This window comes from Colletotrichum truncatum (assembly GCF_014235925.2).
Source record: "Colletotrichum truncatum strain CMES1059 chromosome Unknown Contig_0010, whole genome shotgun sequence".
Lineage (NCBI taxonomy): Eukaryota > Fungi > Ascomycota > Sordariomycetes > Glomerellales > Glomerellaceae > Colletotrichum > Colletotrichum truncatum.
In genome coordinates, this window is record NW_027222407.1 from 2,557,607 (window position 1) to 2,573,664 (window position 16,058).

A 16,058-nucleotide genomic window follows, 5' to 3' on the forward strand; every position below is an offset into this window, starting at 1 on the left:
CCACGGTCTGTTCGGGCTGCGTTTGGTGTACCATCCAAACTCCTTTCTCGGGTGATGTGCGGAGACAAGGAGCCTGGACCTTGACACATCCAGATCGGACATGGAAAATGACGAACTTCTTATAACCAGGCATTGCCGTCTGGGGCAACATTATGGGTCGCGGAGATCGTTTGGTCTGTACGACCGTTTATTGTTACCTTGTCTTGTCCCCCCCTAGGGAGTAGAGAATAAGGGAAGAAAAAAAACAAAAACGAAAAGCCTGCGACGATCGCAGAGTGTTCTCATATTATTGCCTCTCGTCAGATGAGGGCACTCCGCTTTCATGGACGGCGTTCCGTTTGAAGAACTTCCTCACGATGACTATGGCCCGCGGTTGCTTGCTACCATCTGGAGTCTTGGGGCCATAGCTGGAGGTTTCATGGGGCTTCGGCTTTACTGCAAGTTCACGCGACAACGAGGGCTATGGTGGGATGACTATTATATGATCGCGGCTTGGGTAAGTTGACTCTCGGCAAACCCTTCACTTTGGCTACAGTTACTGACAGAACAGCTTGCCTATCTGACGTTTGGGGTTTTCATCACCATCGACGTGTCGTACGACTTTGGCAAACATAACTGGGATATCACGCCGGGCAACTGGTCCTGGCTTCTCCTCCACGCCAATCTGTCCGGCTCCTTTTCAATCATCGCCGCTTGTTGGAGCAAAACATCTTTTGCTTTGACCCTTCTGCGAATCGCAACCGAGCGCTGGATGAAATGGCTCATCTGGTTCATCATGATTTCGGTCAACGTCGCCCTGGGACTCAACGTCCTCTTTACGTGGATTTCGTGTTGGCCAGTCGAAAAGACATGGCGAACAGCGTCCACGCCAGGGACATGCTGGCCGAAAACCGTGACGATGAACTACAATGTCTTTACAGCATCTTATTCCGGCGCCATGGACATCGTACTCGCAATCATCCCGTGGAAGATTATCTGGGGCCTCACCATGACAAAAAAAGAGAAGTTCGGTGTTTCGCTTGCCATGAGCATGGGCTTTTTGTGAGTACAAAGTGTACCTGTTTCTTGTATTAGAAGAAAAACGCTTACCATTTCTTCCAGCGCCGGAGCCGTCTCCTTTATCAAGATCAGGACCATCACGGCTATTGGAGCCTTCGACATCATCGACACAGTCGACTTGACAGTATGGGGCGCTGCAGAGAGTGCAGTCACGATCATCGCAGCGTCAATACCAATCCTACGGGCTCTGTTCCGAGACTACAAGCCGCCTCCAGCCAGGTTCGTCAGCGACGAAGAGTCAATGCTGCGCCGGCTGGGCGCAGGGTCGGTTCGGACAATGACAAGGCCAATACCAGCAGTCGGACGATCTCGATCAGACGTGGAGCTGATCGAAATCGATAGGGGGATCAACTCCCGAGGCCATGCAGACAAGAACGACTTGGCGCTGCAGGCGTGGAGAGGGAGAGATATCAAAGTTGACCCGAGAAGAGGGGCCGAAAACGGAGCAACGCTATCTTCACATTTTGATGTTTATGGGAGAAGTGGTAACGGAGAGGTGCCAAAGCCTGCCCACGTGAGGAACTTCTCACGCGGATTTTAGCTTTGCCACTGTAATGACTTCTTATGATATTTGATGTCCTTCGACAGTTTTTTTAGTCTATTACTAATTACTATGATGCCTGCGAGTCGGGTAACTTTACATGGCTTCATCACTCACCTCTTTTGGCACAAAATACTATGATAAGTAGGGTGAATTCGTGCTCCACGTGCCATGATCAACGCAACTGTGATGGCCATCGCATTTTGTGTAAGTTCATCCTAAGCTAGGCCGTACAAGCATCTGGGAATTTTGAGAGATGCGTCAGGTTACACCCTGTCCTCTACATGTATAAGCGAGTGCGCCAGTCTTGGCTGGTCAGCGTAGTGTCTCTAACGAAGGATCCACCCCTCGGCGCGTATAAAGAGCTTTAATACGGCGGGAGTTTACCGTACTTGTTGCAGCCAGTCGGATGTCTCTGGGTTTGAAGCGTGAGAAGATGATATTACCCGAAAAAACGACATTCGTCTTGGGGGTGTTACACCTGGAGTGGACAGATTTACTTTGTGCATCCTTTTTCTCACTGTGGGACTAGGCAACAGAATTAGGGAATTATAGGAAGAAAAGACGGTAACACTAGAAAAGCGCTAAAATCCTTCTCCGTCCTTCGTTGTCTAGCTTGAGTGGCCTTGATTTATGACCGTGCGTTTCAAAGACTACCTAATCTCGGGGACATAAAAGAGAGCAGAAGCCTTGACCTGAAGAAGGAAGTGAGTGTTGCGCAATCAGCATAGGAACTAGATCGCCCCATTGCTCCGACACTTTTCTGTCGACTTTGGCCTTTTATTCCTTGTATCTTGCCTCCGCCAAATGCTCTCAAGACACGCCCAAAAGAGTCTGGCCACCTCAATCAACTCAAGCAAATCACCAAAAGTAGTGGGCGTATCAAGCTCTCAAGATGATTATTTTCACGTGCACCTCAACTCTTCTCGCTTGGATGGCGCTTTCTAGGGGAGCTTTTGCTATCGTCCCTAATTATACAACATCCGAAGCCGGCAACCCATTTGTTGATGGATGGTACGCCGATCCTGATACAGGCATCTACAACAATGAATACTGGGTTTTCCCAACATCTTCATACCCGTATGCTCAGCAAACATACCTTGACGCATTCTCATCGACAGATCTTGTGCACTGGACAAAACACTCCAACATCCTAACGAAATCCAAAGTGTCGTGGGCGCAAGAGGCTATGTGGGCGCCAGCACACGTAGAACGTAATGGAAAGTACTACTTGTATTTCGCTGCCAACGACATACAGGAGGGAGACTCAAAAATCGGCGGCATTGGCGTCGCTGTGGCCGATAAGCTCGAGGGCCCCTATGAGGATGCCATTGGCAAGCCGCTTATTGGTGAATACCATAACGGCGCGCAACCTATCGACCAAGACATTTTTATCGACGACGATGGACAGGCCTACATTTACTATGGCGGCCATCGTCATGCAAACGTCGCTAAGCTCAATAGCGACATGATCAGCATAGGAAACTTCTCAGATGGCACACAGTTCAAAGAAATCACCCCCGAAAACTATGTCGAAGGATCTCTAATGTTCAAAAGAAAGGGGAAATATTACCTGATGTGGTCCGAAGGAGGCTGGACTGGGCCTGACTACTCCGTTTGGTATGCTATTTCTGATTCTCCTCTGGGTCCGTTCCAACGTGAGGCGACTATACTTCAACAGGACACTGCTATCGCAACGGGCTCCGGTCACAACAGCGTTTTTAACGTTCCCGGGACTGACATCTGGTACATCTTCTATCATCGCCACCCGTTAGGAGACAACGACGGAAACCATCGGCAAATCGCATACGACCGCATGTATTTCGATGAGAATGGCAGGATCAAGCAAGTCAAAATGCTGGTAAAGGACAATTTCAACGATGGGAACTTGATTGGGTGGAACACTGCGTTTGAGGGGAGTTTCTCCATCAAGAATGGTGAGCTCTTTGCGGAAAAGACCTCTGAATGGAGCGGCAAGGCCCTGCAAAACACTGCATTTGAAGACTTCGTCTTTGATATTGATATTACGCTCGTTGACCCTGATTTGGGCACAAATGCCCCCGACTCAGGGGACGCTGGTGTTCTCTTCGCCGTCACCAGCGCTACAGCCGGTATCAATAGTGTGACTGGATTCTATGCAGCCATTGACGCGTCGGGAGCCGTGCTCTTAGGGAGCATGGCCCAAAGCTGGGAGTTGCTGACATCCACGAACATGACGGTGGAGGTGGGCACGCAGTATCATCTTCGGGTGACTGCGATGGAGAAGGAAATCGAGATTTTTGTGGACGATATGAAGACGTCCAAGCTTACATATACGGTGTCCAAGAGTACAAAGGGGACTACAGGTGTTCGGGTGTTCCGGACTGGCGCGCTTTATGACAATCTTTCAATAGCGCACCCGGATAGCGAATGAAGAGTAGGAGAATAGGTATCAGTCAAAAGACATAATTATAATTGTGTATCCACAACAACCGATATCTTCGTTGAAGAGTTTCAGGAGAATTCCGTCCACGTCTGTTGTTGGTCGTACAAAGTAATGGACTGCACATTACGTTCTTCAACTGTTCCTTTTTCTCTGAAATATTATTTTTGTGCTTCTACAGACATTAGAAAACATGAAAACTCCGCATCGCTAGATTGGCGAAAAGCAAAAATGTCGAGCGCCCTACTAAATGGGAAGATTTTCATAAGAACGGATTGTGGCTGTTGTTGCACAATGGACAACAGGGTGCAACTAGCCGACATACAGTAGACAACTACAGCTTGACTTGAAGAAGAACATTTTCCCGGCCTTCCAAAGAATTAGCATGCCATAGTACTAGCCAATTGCTTTAGTTTGCCAATAAGATGGATGGCTTTCCTTTTTCAATAATACAGTTCTATTTTCGTCTTTACAAGTTCACTTCACCCGTTCGGTAGCATCACAGTAACCAGAATCCGAAAAGGCCCATTCAAACAAAGGGGTTTCTGACTGCACTTCGGTCCCACTTATTAGACTCCTCCAACCTCGGTCTCGGTGTGCCCTAAATAGATGCCGCGGCTGCGATGGTTGTCTCCGACAAAAGCACAGAGCTCGTCTGATAAAAGCCGAAAAATGTCTCCACATAGGGCTCCATTCGCAGCGGAAGCCGCGGAGAGTAAGAACCCAGAACCACGGGCAATCTGTTCCACCGATTGGTAATCAGTAATCTGTAGCTAGAAGATGTTCTGGTTACGTCAGTGAGGGGACATTTTGGAGAGAGATATTTAGGTCACCTGCAACCTGGATTGTTCTGAGTCCTAACAACCACCAACACCAGATCTTAATACCCATAAAGCCCAACTCACTCCTTTCCACATATTGTTTGTAAACTCATACTCGAACAATTTCCTCAGCATCAAAATGGCCGTCACCGTCTCTGTTCTCTACCCCAACGAACCCGACGCCAAGTACGACGTCGACTACTATGTCAACAAGCACATGCCTTTGGCCGGCTCCACATGGAAGGATTTCGGCGTGAAGAGCTGGTCCGTCATCAAGTACGCGCCGGGCCCCGATGGAACTGAGCCCAAGTACGCTTTTGCTGGTGTTCTCCAGTGGGACAGCCTCGAGAACGTCAAGAAGGCGCTCGCCGCCCCCGAAACCGCCAAGGTCATGCAGGATGTTCCCAACTACAGCAACAAGCAGCCCGTATTTCTGATTGGAGACGAAGTCAAGGCTGTTACGGTTTAAATGTTTCTTTAGCAATTTCAAGCGGATACCAGGAGGCTCAAGAGGCGGATGGGATGATGCATGGCAGCATACGGACTCTTAGCACGATGAACGACAATTGAATCTATGAACACACTCCGTAAATTCCCTACTTGAGAAGCACACTCTGTGATCATATGTGGACCTCGAACTGATCATTGTAAGGTACTCAGGTGATGACAGATAGCTTCTGCATAACTTTGTTAGACAAATACGGTTGGTGATTTGAAATCAATCACGCCTCTGAGTCGATATTCTTGAGGGTCATGAAAATTTCGTAGGCTCTGTAATGTCATGACACCGACACCGGTTGACTCTAGCCCTGTCACCAACCTCCTTGGCCGCACTCCTCACCATACCTAGTGAAGCGTGTTTGGAAGCAGCGAAAACAGCACCTCTGAGAAAGCCTTGAAGTGAAAACATGCTTCCGACATGAACAAAACTTCCGCCATGTGCCAAAACTCCAGGTCTAAGCGCTTCCGCAAGGACGTTGAATGCGCCCCTGATGTTGAGGTTCACGATGAAGTCGAATTCCTCGTTGCTTGTTTCCCAGACAGATTCAGTACCGAGCTCGTGGCCGCCGGTGCCTGCAAAATTGGCAACTCCGTCAATCTTTTTGAAGCGCGACTTGGTTTCGCCCAGAAACTCTTTAACGGATGAGCGGTCGGTAACGTCAACTCCCTTGATGAAAACTCGGCTCTGGGCTTCCGGTTCCAGATTGTTGAATATTTTCTCAAGGCCTGGCCCGTTCAAGTCACACATCCCTACTTTTGCTCCTTCGGACAACAGTGTCATGGATGTGGCAAGGCCCATACCGGAGGCGGACCCAGCAATTACAACGACCATGCCACGAAAGGAGGCCATCTTAGGTACAATATGGTGGATTGGGGTAAAAAGCGACAGTAAAGATAAATGAGTTGGGAAGACATCACAGAGAAATATTCCTGCGTTTAAACCATTATCGGTGACTACTATCCCCGCCATTTTTTGCTGATGACATTATCATCTCTAAAGCAAAAGTCTGGCGCGTCTTGACTCTGTAACAAGTTGTGGTGTGTGCCTAGGCACGCTAATGCAGCCTGCTGACACTTGATGCCGGAAAAGGAAATATCCCACCATATGGTAGGTCATGTATGCTTGAGCAACGTGTTGCAATGCTAACCTGCATAAACCACGCAGCTTCATTTTCAAACAGCCTCAAGTAGAAGTTTGTCTGCGACTTCTGAGCCCTGGGACACCTTAACAGGACGTCAAAACCAGCTGCATTTACTCCACAAAGCCATGGCACCACAAACCCCACCTGGTTACACCTGAAGCTATACGTTATCAACCCCCAAATCGACAAAATAATTTGATCTGATACGTTGAAATCCGTAGTCGGAATTGCGGGTTGCAGTGGCTTTGTGACCGCCCAAGCTGCCAGCTGCCTGCCATCCAGACTTCATATGGAAATACAGCCTTAACTATGTACCTTACCCACGCAACAGGCAGCTTGAGGAGATATATCTCTTTCATTCGCTTCAATCAGCTCTTTGCTTTGTGATCCATATACATAGAACTCACCCTGTTTTGAACAGATTCCCTCTTCTTATGGCCGTATGGATATCCTGTGATATCAAGACAATGCATGTACATTGTTCCTGCTGCAGACTCAAACTTGGCGAATTGTTTGACTGGAAACAATGCTAAATCGTCAATCATCCATTGGCCATGCCTTTTCTTAGTGTAAAGCACCTTGTTGAATTCCCTTCAAGTACCTTATAATGTAAGCTCGCATTGCACTTTTCAGCAGGCTACAACTCTAGCAAGTCCACACTAAACCAATAATTGGCGAGTTCTGTTCAGTCTGTTCATTCAATTCTACATGAATAATCTGCTTAAAATATGCTGGTAAAACATGCGACTTGGGCTAAAAAAAAAACAACTTGTGCTGGTTAAAAATGCTCCTTCTACTGAATGTTGAAACCAGACAATCCATTTGAGGCACACTCGTTCAGTGCCCACTGGTATGCAGGCAAGCCGCCCATATAACTGAGAGCCTCGCGAGCTTTACCGGGAACGTTTCCACCCATATACCATGTTGTTTCATTATGACTTAAGAGTGAGCTGTCACAAAATTCTGTGGTTCGACGACCCCAGTCTTTCTCTGTATCTGGTCGAGGGTCAAGACGCGTGAACCCGTTCTTTCTAAGGTAAACCAGGGTTTGAATGATCCAGTCGCCTTGTATTTCTGAAATGACAGGCCCAATGGCTGTTGCCGTAGGGCTCTGAGGCCCATAAAGGAAGAACATGTTTGGGAAGCCTGAAGATGTCATCCCCAGAAAAGTGCGCGATCCAGTTTTCCATTTATCGTTGAGTGACTTGCCTTTGAGGCCCCGGATGTTGACTCTAGTAAAGCTACCCGTTATGGCGTCAAAGCCAGTTGCTAGAAGAAGGGCATCGAGCTGGTGAATAGTTCCATCAGACATCTTAACTCCCTCAGGAACGATCTCATCAATGGGGTTCTTCTTCAAAGACACCAAACTGACGTTACTCTGATTGAAAACTTCATAGTAGCTCTGTTCCAGCGAAGAGCGCTTCGTGCCGAATGGATACGGAGGCTTCTCAGGCGCCAGGTTCTCAATCAACTCAGGGTCCGTTGTAGTGAGCCTTTGGCGGACCTTATCACGCCAGAAGTCGTAGAAGAGGTGATTTGCCTCCAGGCTTGTGTTCAGATCTGAGTAGTTGCCATGTGTTGGAGCAAAGCCGCCAAGCTCCCATAGATGTTCAAACAGAGCCTTTCGCTGCTCGGGTGTGTCATCCAGGGCGCTCTTATCGACGATCGGGTAAGTAAATCCAGCCTTGGACATTTTCATCTTCGGGAAGAGTTCCGAGTACTTGGATTTGTCCGGGGGACTCAGCCCCCATGTCTCCTGCCTCATTGGCATTGCGCAGTTTGGTGAGCGCTGAAAAACCACGAGCTGTCCGGCAGCAGGCCCTAGTTCCTGGACCAGCTGCACACCGGTGGCACCGCTGCCGATAATACCGATCCGTTTGTTTGCGAGGTCGGGATGGTCTTCCGGCCAACGTGCTGTATGGCACGAAAAGCCTTGGAACTTGTCGAGGCCTTTGATATCGGGCACATACATCTTGGCAGCAAAGCCCATTGCGAGTAAAAGATAGGTTGACGAGGCCTTCTGGCCATTACTGGTCTCAATAGTCCACTCGTTGGCTTGGGCGTCAAAAGCTGCGTCGGTGACTCTGACACCAAAGGTAACATCCTTGCTGAGGTCCCACTTCTTGTCGACAAACTCGAAGTATTTGATCATCTCAGGCTGGCTGGGGAACTTCTCCGTCCACTCCCAATTCTGCCATATTTCAGGATCGGAAAACTCGTAAAAAGGAGTGTCGGTGTCGACTCGGGCACCTGGGTAACGATTGTGCCACCACACGCCTCCCAAGCCAAGGCCTTCTTCAAACACACGAACCCGGAAACCCTGCTTTCTCAAGTTCCTAAGAAGGTAACAACCGCCGAACCCTGCCCCGACAATGATAACATCTAGGCAGCTGTCTTCCACGTATGATGGCATTCTTGTTTTGTTGGCCTTGGAACGTGGGATAGGTGACTACAAAATACACAAGTAAAGTTTCTTTGTTGACCTGAGATAACTAGATCAAGATGCCCGAGTTGCTGGCCATACTTATATTTTAACATATTGCTTTTCCTTTCCTTTGTCTCGTTGTTGGATGTGTTCCATTTCCCTGCAGCATGAACACGTTTGCATTCAAGATCCGATAGTGTTTGGAGTATCTCTCTTCCGGAAATCAGATCCGACGACTGCTCTCGAGCAAATGTAGATAAAACCAATGAACTTTGAACGAGAGGCTTACAAGGCGCAGTTGCTTTCACGCGGAACGTATCTTGGCTGGAATCGAACATTCTGATTATCGGATGCGTTTACCGTAGTGCGACGCCATGGTGCGAACCTGGCCCTCTGAAGGGGGTGGAAACGCGGGGAAAGTGGACCGACCATGTGGGCAAAACCTGGGGTCAAGCATGGGGGGGGCCCAGCAAGATAAGCTGTCTGCCAACTTCTTAGCAACCAGCTGATGGCTGGAGGCCTGCAATCTCCCAAGCCACCAGAATGTCGCGGGGTTGTTGATTGGCCAACACACTCAGCTTGCACGTTTGGTTCATAAAAGTAGCTCGGCAATACCGTAGCCTATCTTTGGATGCTTTCATACCCGAATCTCGGAATACATAATAGTTAATCTGCCCACAATCATGGTAACGCAGTCATGCAACTCGTTTGAAGTTCACTCTTCTTCCGAAGACATAATCCCGTCAAAGCCTCAGCCTACCATTGTACCGCGCTCACATCTGACAAGATGACAAACTCCAATTCTTCTCCACTAGCAACCGATGATGTGAAGTTCACGGACAAACAACCCGAGAATGGTAGTCTACATCCGACGAACAGCGTTGTTGAAGGCCATACACATCAACTGCATGATGACCGAAACGGTCAATTCCATCGGTCCTTTACTCCACGTCAAGTCCATGTAAGCCTTTTGCTACTTGTCATGTGTGACTGTGCCTTGCTAATCATGCCCCCCGCTAGATCATCTCTTTGGGATCGAATATCGGAAGCGGCGTGTTCATTGCGACGGGGAAAGCTTTGGCCACCGGTGGCCCGGGAAACATGGTGATAGCTTACTTTATGGTGTGCAGCTGTGTCTGGGCCGTGCTTCAATCACTCTCCGAGATGACAATTGCTTTCCCTGTGTCTGGAAACTACATTGACTATGCCGATCGCTGGGTAGATCCAGCACTGGCCTTTGGTGCTGGCTTCGCCGAATGGCTTGGTAACTGCCCTTATTCCGTTCTGCTAATATACTCAGACTAATCGTTACATCAAAGGCTGGACTGCAATCGTCGCCGCTGAATCGGGATTCTTCCACGTCCTGATCCAGCTCTGGGCAAGAGACTCTTTCCCTTTGGCCGCAACCGGTATGTACCTCACCCCTTATTGTGAACTGAGTTGGAGGAAAGAGTATTAACACTTGTCTATCAAAGTATCACTATTCCTCGCCGCTTGTTTTGTCATCTTTATGCTGCCGAACAAAATTTTCGCCTGGTTTGAATACTTGACATCCTTGATCAAAATCTTTCTCTTCCTCATCATCATTGTACTCTCGTTGGCTTTAGTATTAGGAGCTGGGCCAACCGGCTATGTCCATCATGGAGAAACATGGACAGAGCTCCCTCCCTTTTTAAACGGGTTCACTGTAAGTCTTCTGTTAATCTTTTCGCTTCATCAAGAATACGAGAGGTGGCTAACTATTACTAGGGCTTTGCAAACTGTGCCATGCTTGCGACATGGGCAGTGGGTGACCAAGTCTTTATCGGTATCATGGGCGGTGAGGCAGAAAGTCCACGTTTCTCGATGGCCCACGCGACAAAGCTCGTTCCTTTCCGAGTCAACTTCATCTACATGCTTAGCGTCGTCTTCATCACTATTTTGGTGCCCTCTAATGACAGTAGACTTCTTGGCGGAAGTAGCGTTGCGGCTTCTCCCTTTGTCATTGCCGTCGATGATGCCGGCATCAAAGGAATTTCCTCACTCCTTAACGCTGGCATGATGTGTGGCGTTCTTGCGATTGCGGCCGAAGCGGTTTACCTGTCTTCGAGAATTTTGAGAACAATGGCCCATCAAAGACTCATCCCGGAGAGGCTCGCCAGGGTTGACAGCAAGGGACGACCAAGACTAGCACTTATCATTACGTGCGTCGTCGCCACCGTGCTCTCTTATATCCAATTAGCATGTAAGTTCTCCACCAGACTGACTTATCATTGAGGCCGTCGCTAAGAAATAATCAGCTGGTGGTTTGAAGGTCTTGAACTGGTTGATCTCTATCACCAGCGCCTCGTTTTTCACAAACTGGATCATCATTTCATTTACGAACTGGCGGTTCCATTGCGCTTTGAAAGCACAAAATGACCCGCTATTCTCTCAAACCTACGCCTGGAAGTCAACGGCCTGGCCGCTCGCACCATCGTGGCTGATGCTCATCTCACTCCTGCTTCTTGCTTCCTGTATTGTGTGCGGAGTTGACCCAATTGTACGTCTACGAAACTTCTTTTGTGGCTGCTAATCCTTCTTTTCTCCGCTCGGATTTGACCAGAACTATGATTTGATGCAACTAGCTGACCATCCTGCTATATGTAGGGAAGCTCTGACTTCAGTGTAGAGAACTTCTTCCAGTTTATGATTGGATTTCTTGTCATCTTTGCATTCACGATTGGGTACAAAGTCATCTACCGAACTCCATGGAGGGATCCAAAGACCGCAGACTGTGTTACTGGCCGTCGGAACTTGAGTGTTGAGGAAATTAATCAACTAGACGACTACTACAAATTGTCTACGTGGAGAAGATTTCTCACGTATGTACAGCTTTGGTAAGAAGATGGGACGCGGAGGTAGATGTAGTCGCTCGAAACTTGCCGTATAAGGTAGTTTATTCCGACGGTATCCACGTAGGACAAACTTTCACCTTTGCCGAAGGCTATTAAAGCAAAGGCTTCACTTGGTCGGATAATTGAACGAAATCTGTGCGAGTCCATTGTGTGGAATGCAATTCCTTCTGCCAGGCCTGCCCATAATATGCTCATTCGCATCAAAAGCTCAAACCCATGCATCTCTATCAGGATGCATGCAAAGAAGCGAATGTTATGTGTTTGTTGTGGGCTATCGCCTCAATGCCAGCATTGGGCACCAGTTGATATGCATTTCCCGCGTGTTATTTCAGGTCCCGCAAGGATAAATATTCACATCGACAAACTATTGGTGCATAATTAGAGTCATTAAATATACATTTTATGGCCAATTGAAAGTTCATGTACCCAGAAGACAAAGACAGGCAAGCAGGTAGACGAACAGGCAGAGAAGTTTGTGTCAATTGGAGACTTCAGCTTTCAGGCGCCGGATGCCGTTTGCTGTGAGAGGCACTCTGTTCTTTTGTGCTGTCCAGTAGTAAAGACATACTCCAGACTGGTCATCTCATGAGACATTCAAAAAGTCCTGCCAATGGATACCAAAAAATAGTCTAATTGATAACCGGCTTGGGCTTGTAGCCTCCCATGTGGCAAGAATACCCCTCACGCAATTTCGGGTTGGAGTAATGGGACGCAGAAGAACCCCTGACTCCAATTACTACGTAGAGTACCAAGAGTAGTAATGCATGGCAAATTGTGGCAAGCTCTCCAAGATATCGGAAAACGCATCCGGTCCCCCCTGCCCTACCGGCAGTGCATCCGACATCATCTGCCTGATAACGAATTTCCTTGCGACATGATTTGAGTCCTCATTGAGTGTTCGGGTAGTTGGTGATACAAAACGTAGTTGGTAGGTATATGTTCGATGCAATGGCAATCCTATATATACCGGTTATAGAATACATTTGATACCCAATCTCACACTTGTTGGGTCGAAAAACCAAAATAGGCCCATTCGTCTTTGGACAAGATAGCCATCATGACGGTAAACCAAACAAACCCCGAGATATTTTACGTTCCAGCTACACCGCATTCCCCCAATTCCACCCTACCTGTGGTTGTTTATAGAAATGTACTTGTGGACAGGACATCTGAAGATGCGATAAAGCTGCTCAAAGAGAATCAATGGATCAAAGGAGGGCACTGGAAGATAGCCAACGAGACTCTCGCGGCGACGCCACACTACCATGCAACAACCCACGAAGCATACACAGTCTTGCAGGGCACTGGAACATATATGCTCGGCAAGTCGCCACTAGACCCTGAAACACACGATAATGGAAAACCTACTGGAGTGAAGTTTGTTGCTCGTCCGGGAGACGTGTTTGCTTGGCCAGTGAGTTTTCGAGGCTACCAATGTTTTTGATGCCGCTTCTTACATACGTTTTACAGGCCGGAGTAACGCACTATGTTACTGCCACCGAGGACGACTATGAAATCATTGGCTTTTACGGCTTGGTAAGAAAGAAAACATGTTTCAGTGAGCTCATTAGACTAACCAGCTTTCAGACTGGATTCAATTCACTTGAGGAGCCCTACGATATGGAGTACGCACTTGATTCAGTGGAAGAAACGGAGAGAAAGCGGGAAAGATGTGAGCGGGTTCCTGGGCCAGAGTTTGATCCGGTGTATGGTAAGGAGGGGCCGATGCCGAGGCTTTGGAATAGATCTTGGAAGAAAGACCATTATAAGGCGAAATTATAAAAGGTACTGAGCATCTACTTATTTTCCTAACCCAGCATGCGTCTAGAGCCAGAGACATAAGTGAGAAGTGAGGAAAGCAGAGAGCTTGAAGACATCCGGTAGGCTTTAACATGCAGTTTGAAACACAATAAACGTCGAAAGGCAACCAGAGCAATTGTTATTTTTTATTTTGTATTTTCTAAAAACAACCTATTGCAAGTCGGCCGGGAAAGTTCAACTATGGCGGCGGGACTGTAATTGGTTGGGCCAAACTGTCAAGATCGAGCGAGTTCGCCAATTGCATTAGCTGTTCAGTGCTCAGCTCAAAATTAAGGCCGAAATCGACGCCATCTGCGAACCCAACGTCTAACATGGAATGGGCCGGCAGTTGTGCACCGGAGTTGATCTGTTCCATATCGTCTGAGAGATACTCCTGGCCAGTCGATGCTTCTTCGCCATTCGGCTCGAGTTGATCGAGATATCCGTCAAGTTGTTTGAGTTCTGAAGCGATCATCTCGGCAATTTTGCTTCCATGCGAAGCCATCTCTTCAAAAATTGTATAAGCTCTTTGAGTTAACTGAGCATGATCCGGAAGCAGCGAGTGATCAATAGCAGCTCCCATTAAGATGGAAATGGTTGCCGTAAACGCTGCGTCAACATCAAAGGTCAAAAAGCTCTCTGCAAGTCTGGTTAGCCTCCGAGGTATCGTGACTACACACTTTTTCATTGCTTACCTAGAAGTCCCTGGTTTAACAGCTGTGATAGAATCTTGATAATCTGACAACAAGATTCCATACACACATGGAGAAGACCCTTGACACTTTCTGAATGTGCCCAGCGCAAGGGTGTACCCTGAGATTGGCCCAACCTCGATTGAAGGAATATAAAGAGCAGTGGCCTCGTAGTGAGGACGATGCACTAATGTTCAGGTTGGTTAGTTTGTGTGTGTGTGTGTGTGTGTGTGTGTGTGTGTGTGTGTGTTATTATGGTGGGTAAGATTGCATCTTCCTTACTTGATGATATTGGAGATGTAAGTGAGCCGACACGCGAGACACTCCAGACATCTGCTCACTGGGGTCGATGTCAAATAGGTCGTTCAGCTGGTTAGCCGCGTCGGCAATCTTTTGAAGTACCGATTTGGTGGCGCCCAAATAGCGGCTATCAAGCTGCCCGTCGATCCCGTAAACACCTTACGATTGTAAACACTCGGCGTCCCGTTGTCCACTAGCACTTGATCTCGGATTTGGACTCACTGCGGTGTATCTGACCAAGAATCTGGGCTAGCTTCACTTGAATGTGCATGACATTTGTCCTCTGTCCTTGATGCATATGCACAGGGAACGGCGTGCAAATGTTCTCATCTTGTATGAGCATTGGCACCCCCAGCAGAGTAGACATTTGTCGCTCGAGCACATAAATGGTCCACCAAACTAGACGACACCTCTGGATATAGGTATCATCCAAGTATTGGCCTTGCATCTCGGTATACATCCCACCTTCTAGTGCCAGGCTGACGGCTTGTGAGATCTAAGAATGTTAGCATTGACCTTTGCAGAGTCTCGGACCGTCGACCTACAAAGCGGTACGCTGCCGTACGGCAGGTGAGGCATTGCAGATATAACGCAGCGCAACAGAGGACTTGTATTTTCTCCAGCCGGTCCCCTTCAAAGAAAGTAAAATCAGGCATTAACTTCATGGCTTGGACGAAAAGTTCGACTCCAGGAGGTGTCTGGGATTTGGTGGTCTGCACTACGAAAGCCTTCCCGAAAGCCAGAATAATCAAGTAGTGGACATACCACAAGCGAGAGAGAGATGAGAGATTCGATGGATTTTCATGGAATTTTGAAAACTGCTTCATGAAAGTCTCTTCCTCGAATAGATAGAACAATGAACCACAGCGAAACTTTACCGAGTTGATGAGGTAAATCGCAAAGTCCTGAGTTGGAAGGCTGGAATGACTAAAGTCATCTATTGTGGAGGGCGATCGGCTGCCATCCCACTTGAGATCATACACGTTACCATCGAAGAAGAGGTTATCGATTTGCAGAGGAGTTCCTGTTATTGATTCGTGCGTTATGGTCAGAACTCGCCGGCCAAAGGCCCAGTTGGACGATGTTCCCATGAAGACTTGAAGGGCAAGTCAGCAAAGAGTAATCTTGCCGCAGAGGATTCCACAGGAAGTAATTCACCTGGAGATCCATGGGGGCCCGGAACCCAGTCTATTGTATGGAACGCCAGGGGATTTGTGAGTGGTGCCTCAGTGGGCTCATCCATGATATTAGATGCTGTCGGCGCTCTGGATGATGGTGTTGCGGGGCCGAAATTTGGAGAACGTTGATTTATTCTTAGATTGCTATCTGTGAAGGAAGTCGAATCGTCGTCTGGTAGTATAACGTTGTCAGTGGTATGGTGCGAAGGCAATCCCGAGGTCTCTTTCCATCGCGGTCACTCACACATCTCTGGGGTCGCTAGGTGGTTGAGATTATCACCTCTCGGATGGCGATAGGTAG

At 48.0% G+C, this 16,058-nt stretch overlaps 8 protein-coding genes across 8 annotated transcripts; 5 read left to right on the top strand and 3 right to left on the bottom strand.

The window, feature by feature from the left end:
* Window positions 1–322: 322 nt before the first annotated feature.
* Window positions 323–1,600, top strand: CTRU02_214158 (uncharacterized protein; the record flags this gene model as incomplete). The annotated part of the gene is made up of 3 exons (XM_036729477.1): window positions 323–496; window positions 551–1,041; window positions 1,102–1,600. The coding sequence occupies 3 exons, from the start codon at window positions 323–325 to the stop codon at window positions 1,598–1,600; spliced, it is 1,164 nt and encodes a 387-aa protein (XP_036578648.1).
* An 895-nt stretch (window positions 1,601–2,495) lies between these two features.
* CTRU02_214159 (arabinan endo-alpha-l-arabinosidase a) lies at window positions 2,496–4,013 on the top strand (the record flags this gene model as incomplete). The annotated part of the gene is made up of 1 exon (XM_036729478.1): window positions 2,496–4,013. One exon carries the CDS (start codon window positions 2,496–2,498, stop codon window positions 4,011–4,013), a length of 1,518 nt encoding a protein of 505 aa, XP_036578649.1.
* A 969-nt stretch (window positions 4,014–4,982) lies between these two features.
* Window positions 4,983–5,312, top strand: CTRU02_214160 (ethyl tert-butyl ether degradation; the record flags this gene model as incomplete). The annotated part of the gene is made up of 1 exon (XM_036729479.1): window positions 4,983–5,312. One exon carries the CDS (start codon window positions 4,983–4,985, stop codon window positions 5,310–5,312), a length of 330 nt encoding a protein of 109 aa, XP_036578650.1.
* A 282-nt stretch (window positions 5,313–5,594) lies between these two features.
* Window positions 5,595–6,194, bottom strand: CTRU02_214161 (Levodione reductase 3; the record flags this gene model as incomplete). Its single annotated transcript, XM_036729480.1, has 1 exon — window positions 5,595–6,194. One exon carries the CDS (start codon window positions 6,192–6,194, stop codon window positions 5,595–5,597), a length of 600 nt encoding a protein of 199 aa, XP_036578651.1.
* A 1,085-nt stretch (window positions 6,195–7,279) lies between these two features.
* CTRU02_214162 (cyclohexanone monooxygenase) lies at window positions 7,280–8,899 on the bottom strand (the record flags this gene model as incomplete). The annotated part of the gene is made up of 1 exon (XM_036729481.1): window positions 7,280–8,899. The coding sequence occupies one exon, from the start codon at window positions 8,897–8,899 to the stop codon at window positions 7,280–7,282; it is 1,620 nt and encodes a 539-aa protein (XP_036578652.1).
* A 799-nt stretch (window positions 8,900–9,698) lies between these two features.
* On the top strand, window positions 9,699–11,773 carry CTRU02_214163 (amino acid permease; the record flags this gene model as incomplete). Its single annotated transcript, XM_036729482.1, has 7 exons — window positions 9,699–9,872; window positions 9,932–10,175; window positions 10,231–10,320; window positions 10,387–10,598; window positions 10,661–11,135; window positions 11,191–11,432; window positions 11,540–11,773. 7 exons carry the CDS (start codon window positions 9,699–9,701, stop codon window positions 11,771–11,773), a joined length of 1,671 nt encoding a protein of 556 aa, XP_036578653.1.
* A 1,071-nt stretch (window positions 11,774–12,844) lies between these two features.
* CTRU02_214164 (cupin domain protein) lies at window positions 12,845–13,569 on the top strand (the record flags this gene model as incomplete). Its single annotated transcript, XM_036729483.1, has 3 exons — window positions 12,845–13,201; window positions 13,258–13,323; window positions 13,375–13,569. 3 exons carry the CDS (start codon window positions 12,845–12,847, stop codon window positions 13,567–13,569), a joined length of 618 nt encoding a protein of 205 aa, XP_036578654.1.
* Window positions 13,570–13,786: 217 nt separating this feature from the next.
* CTRU02_214165 (zn 2cys6 transcription factor) lies at window positions 13,787–15,822 on the bottom strand (the record flags this gene model as incomplete). Its single annotated transcript, XM_036729484.2, has 6 exons — window positions 13,787–14,226; window positions 14,283–14,466; window positions 14,562–14,737; window positions 14,802–15,075; window positions 15,125–15,675; window positions 15,738–15,822. The coding sequence occupies 6 exons, from the start codon at window positions 15,820–15,822 to the stop codon at window positions 13,787–13,789; spliced, it is 1,710 nt and encodes a 569-aa protein (XP_036578655.2).
* Between the last annotated feature and the right edge of the window lie 236 nt (window positions 15,823–16,058).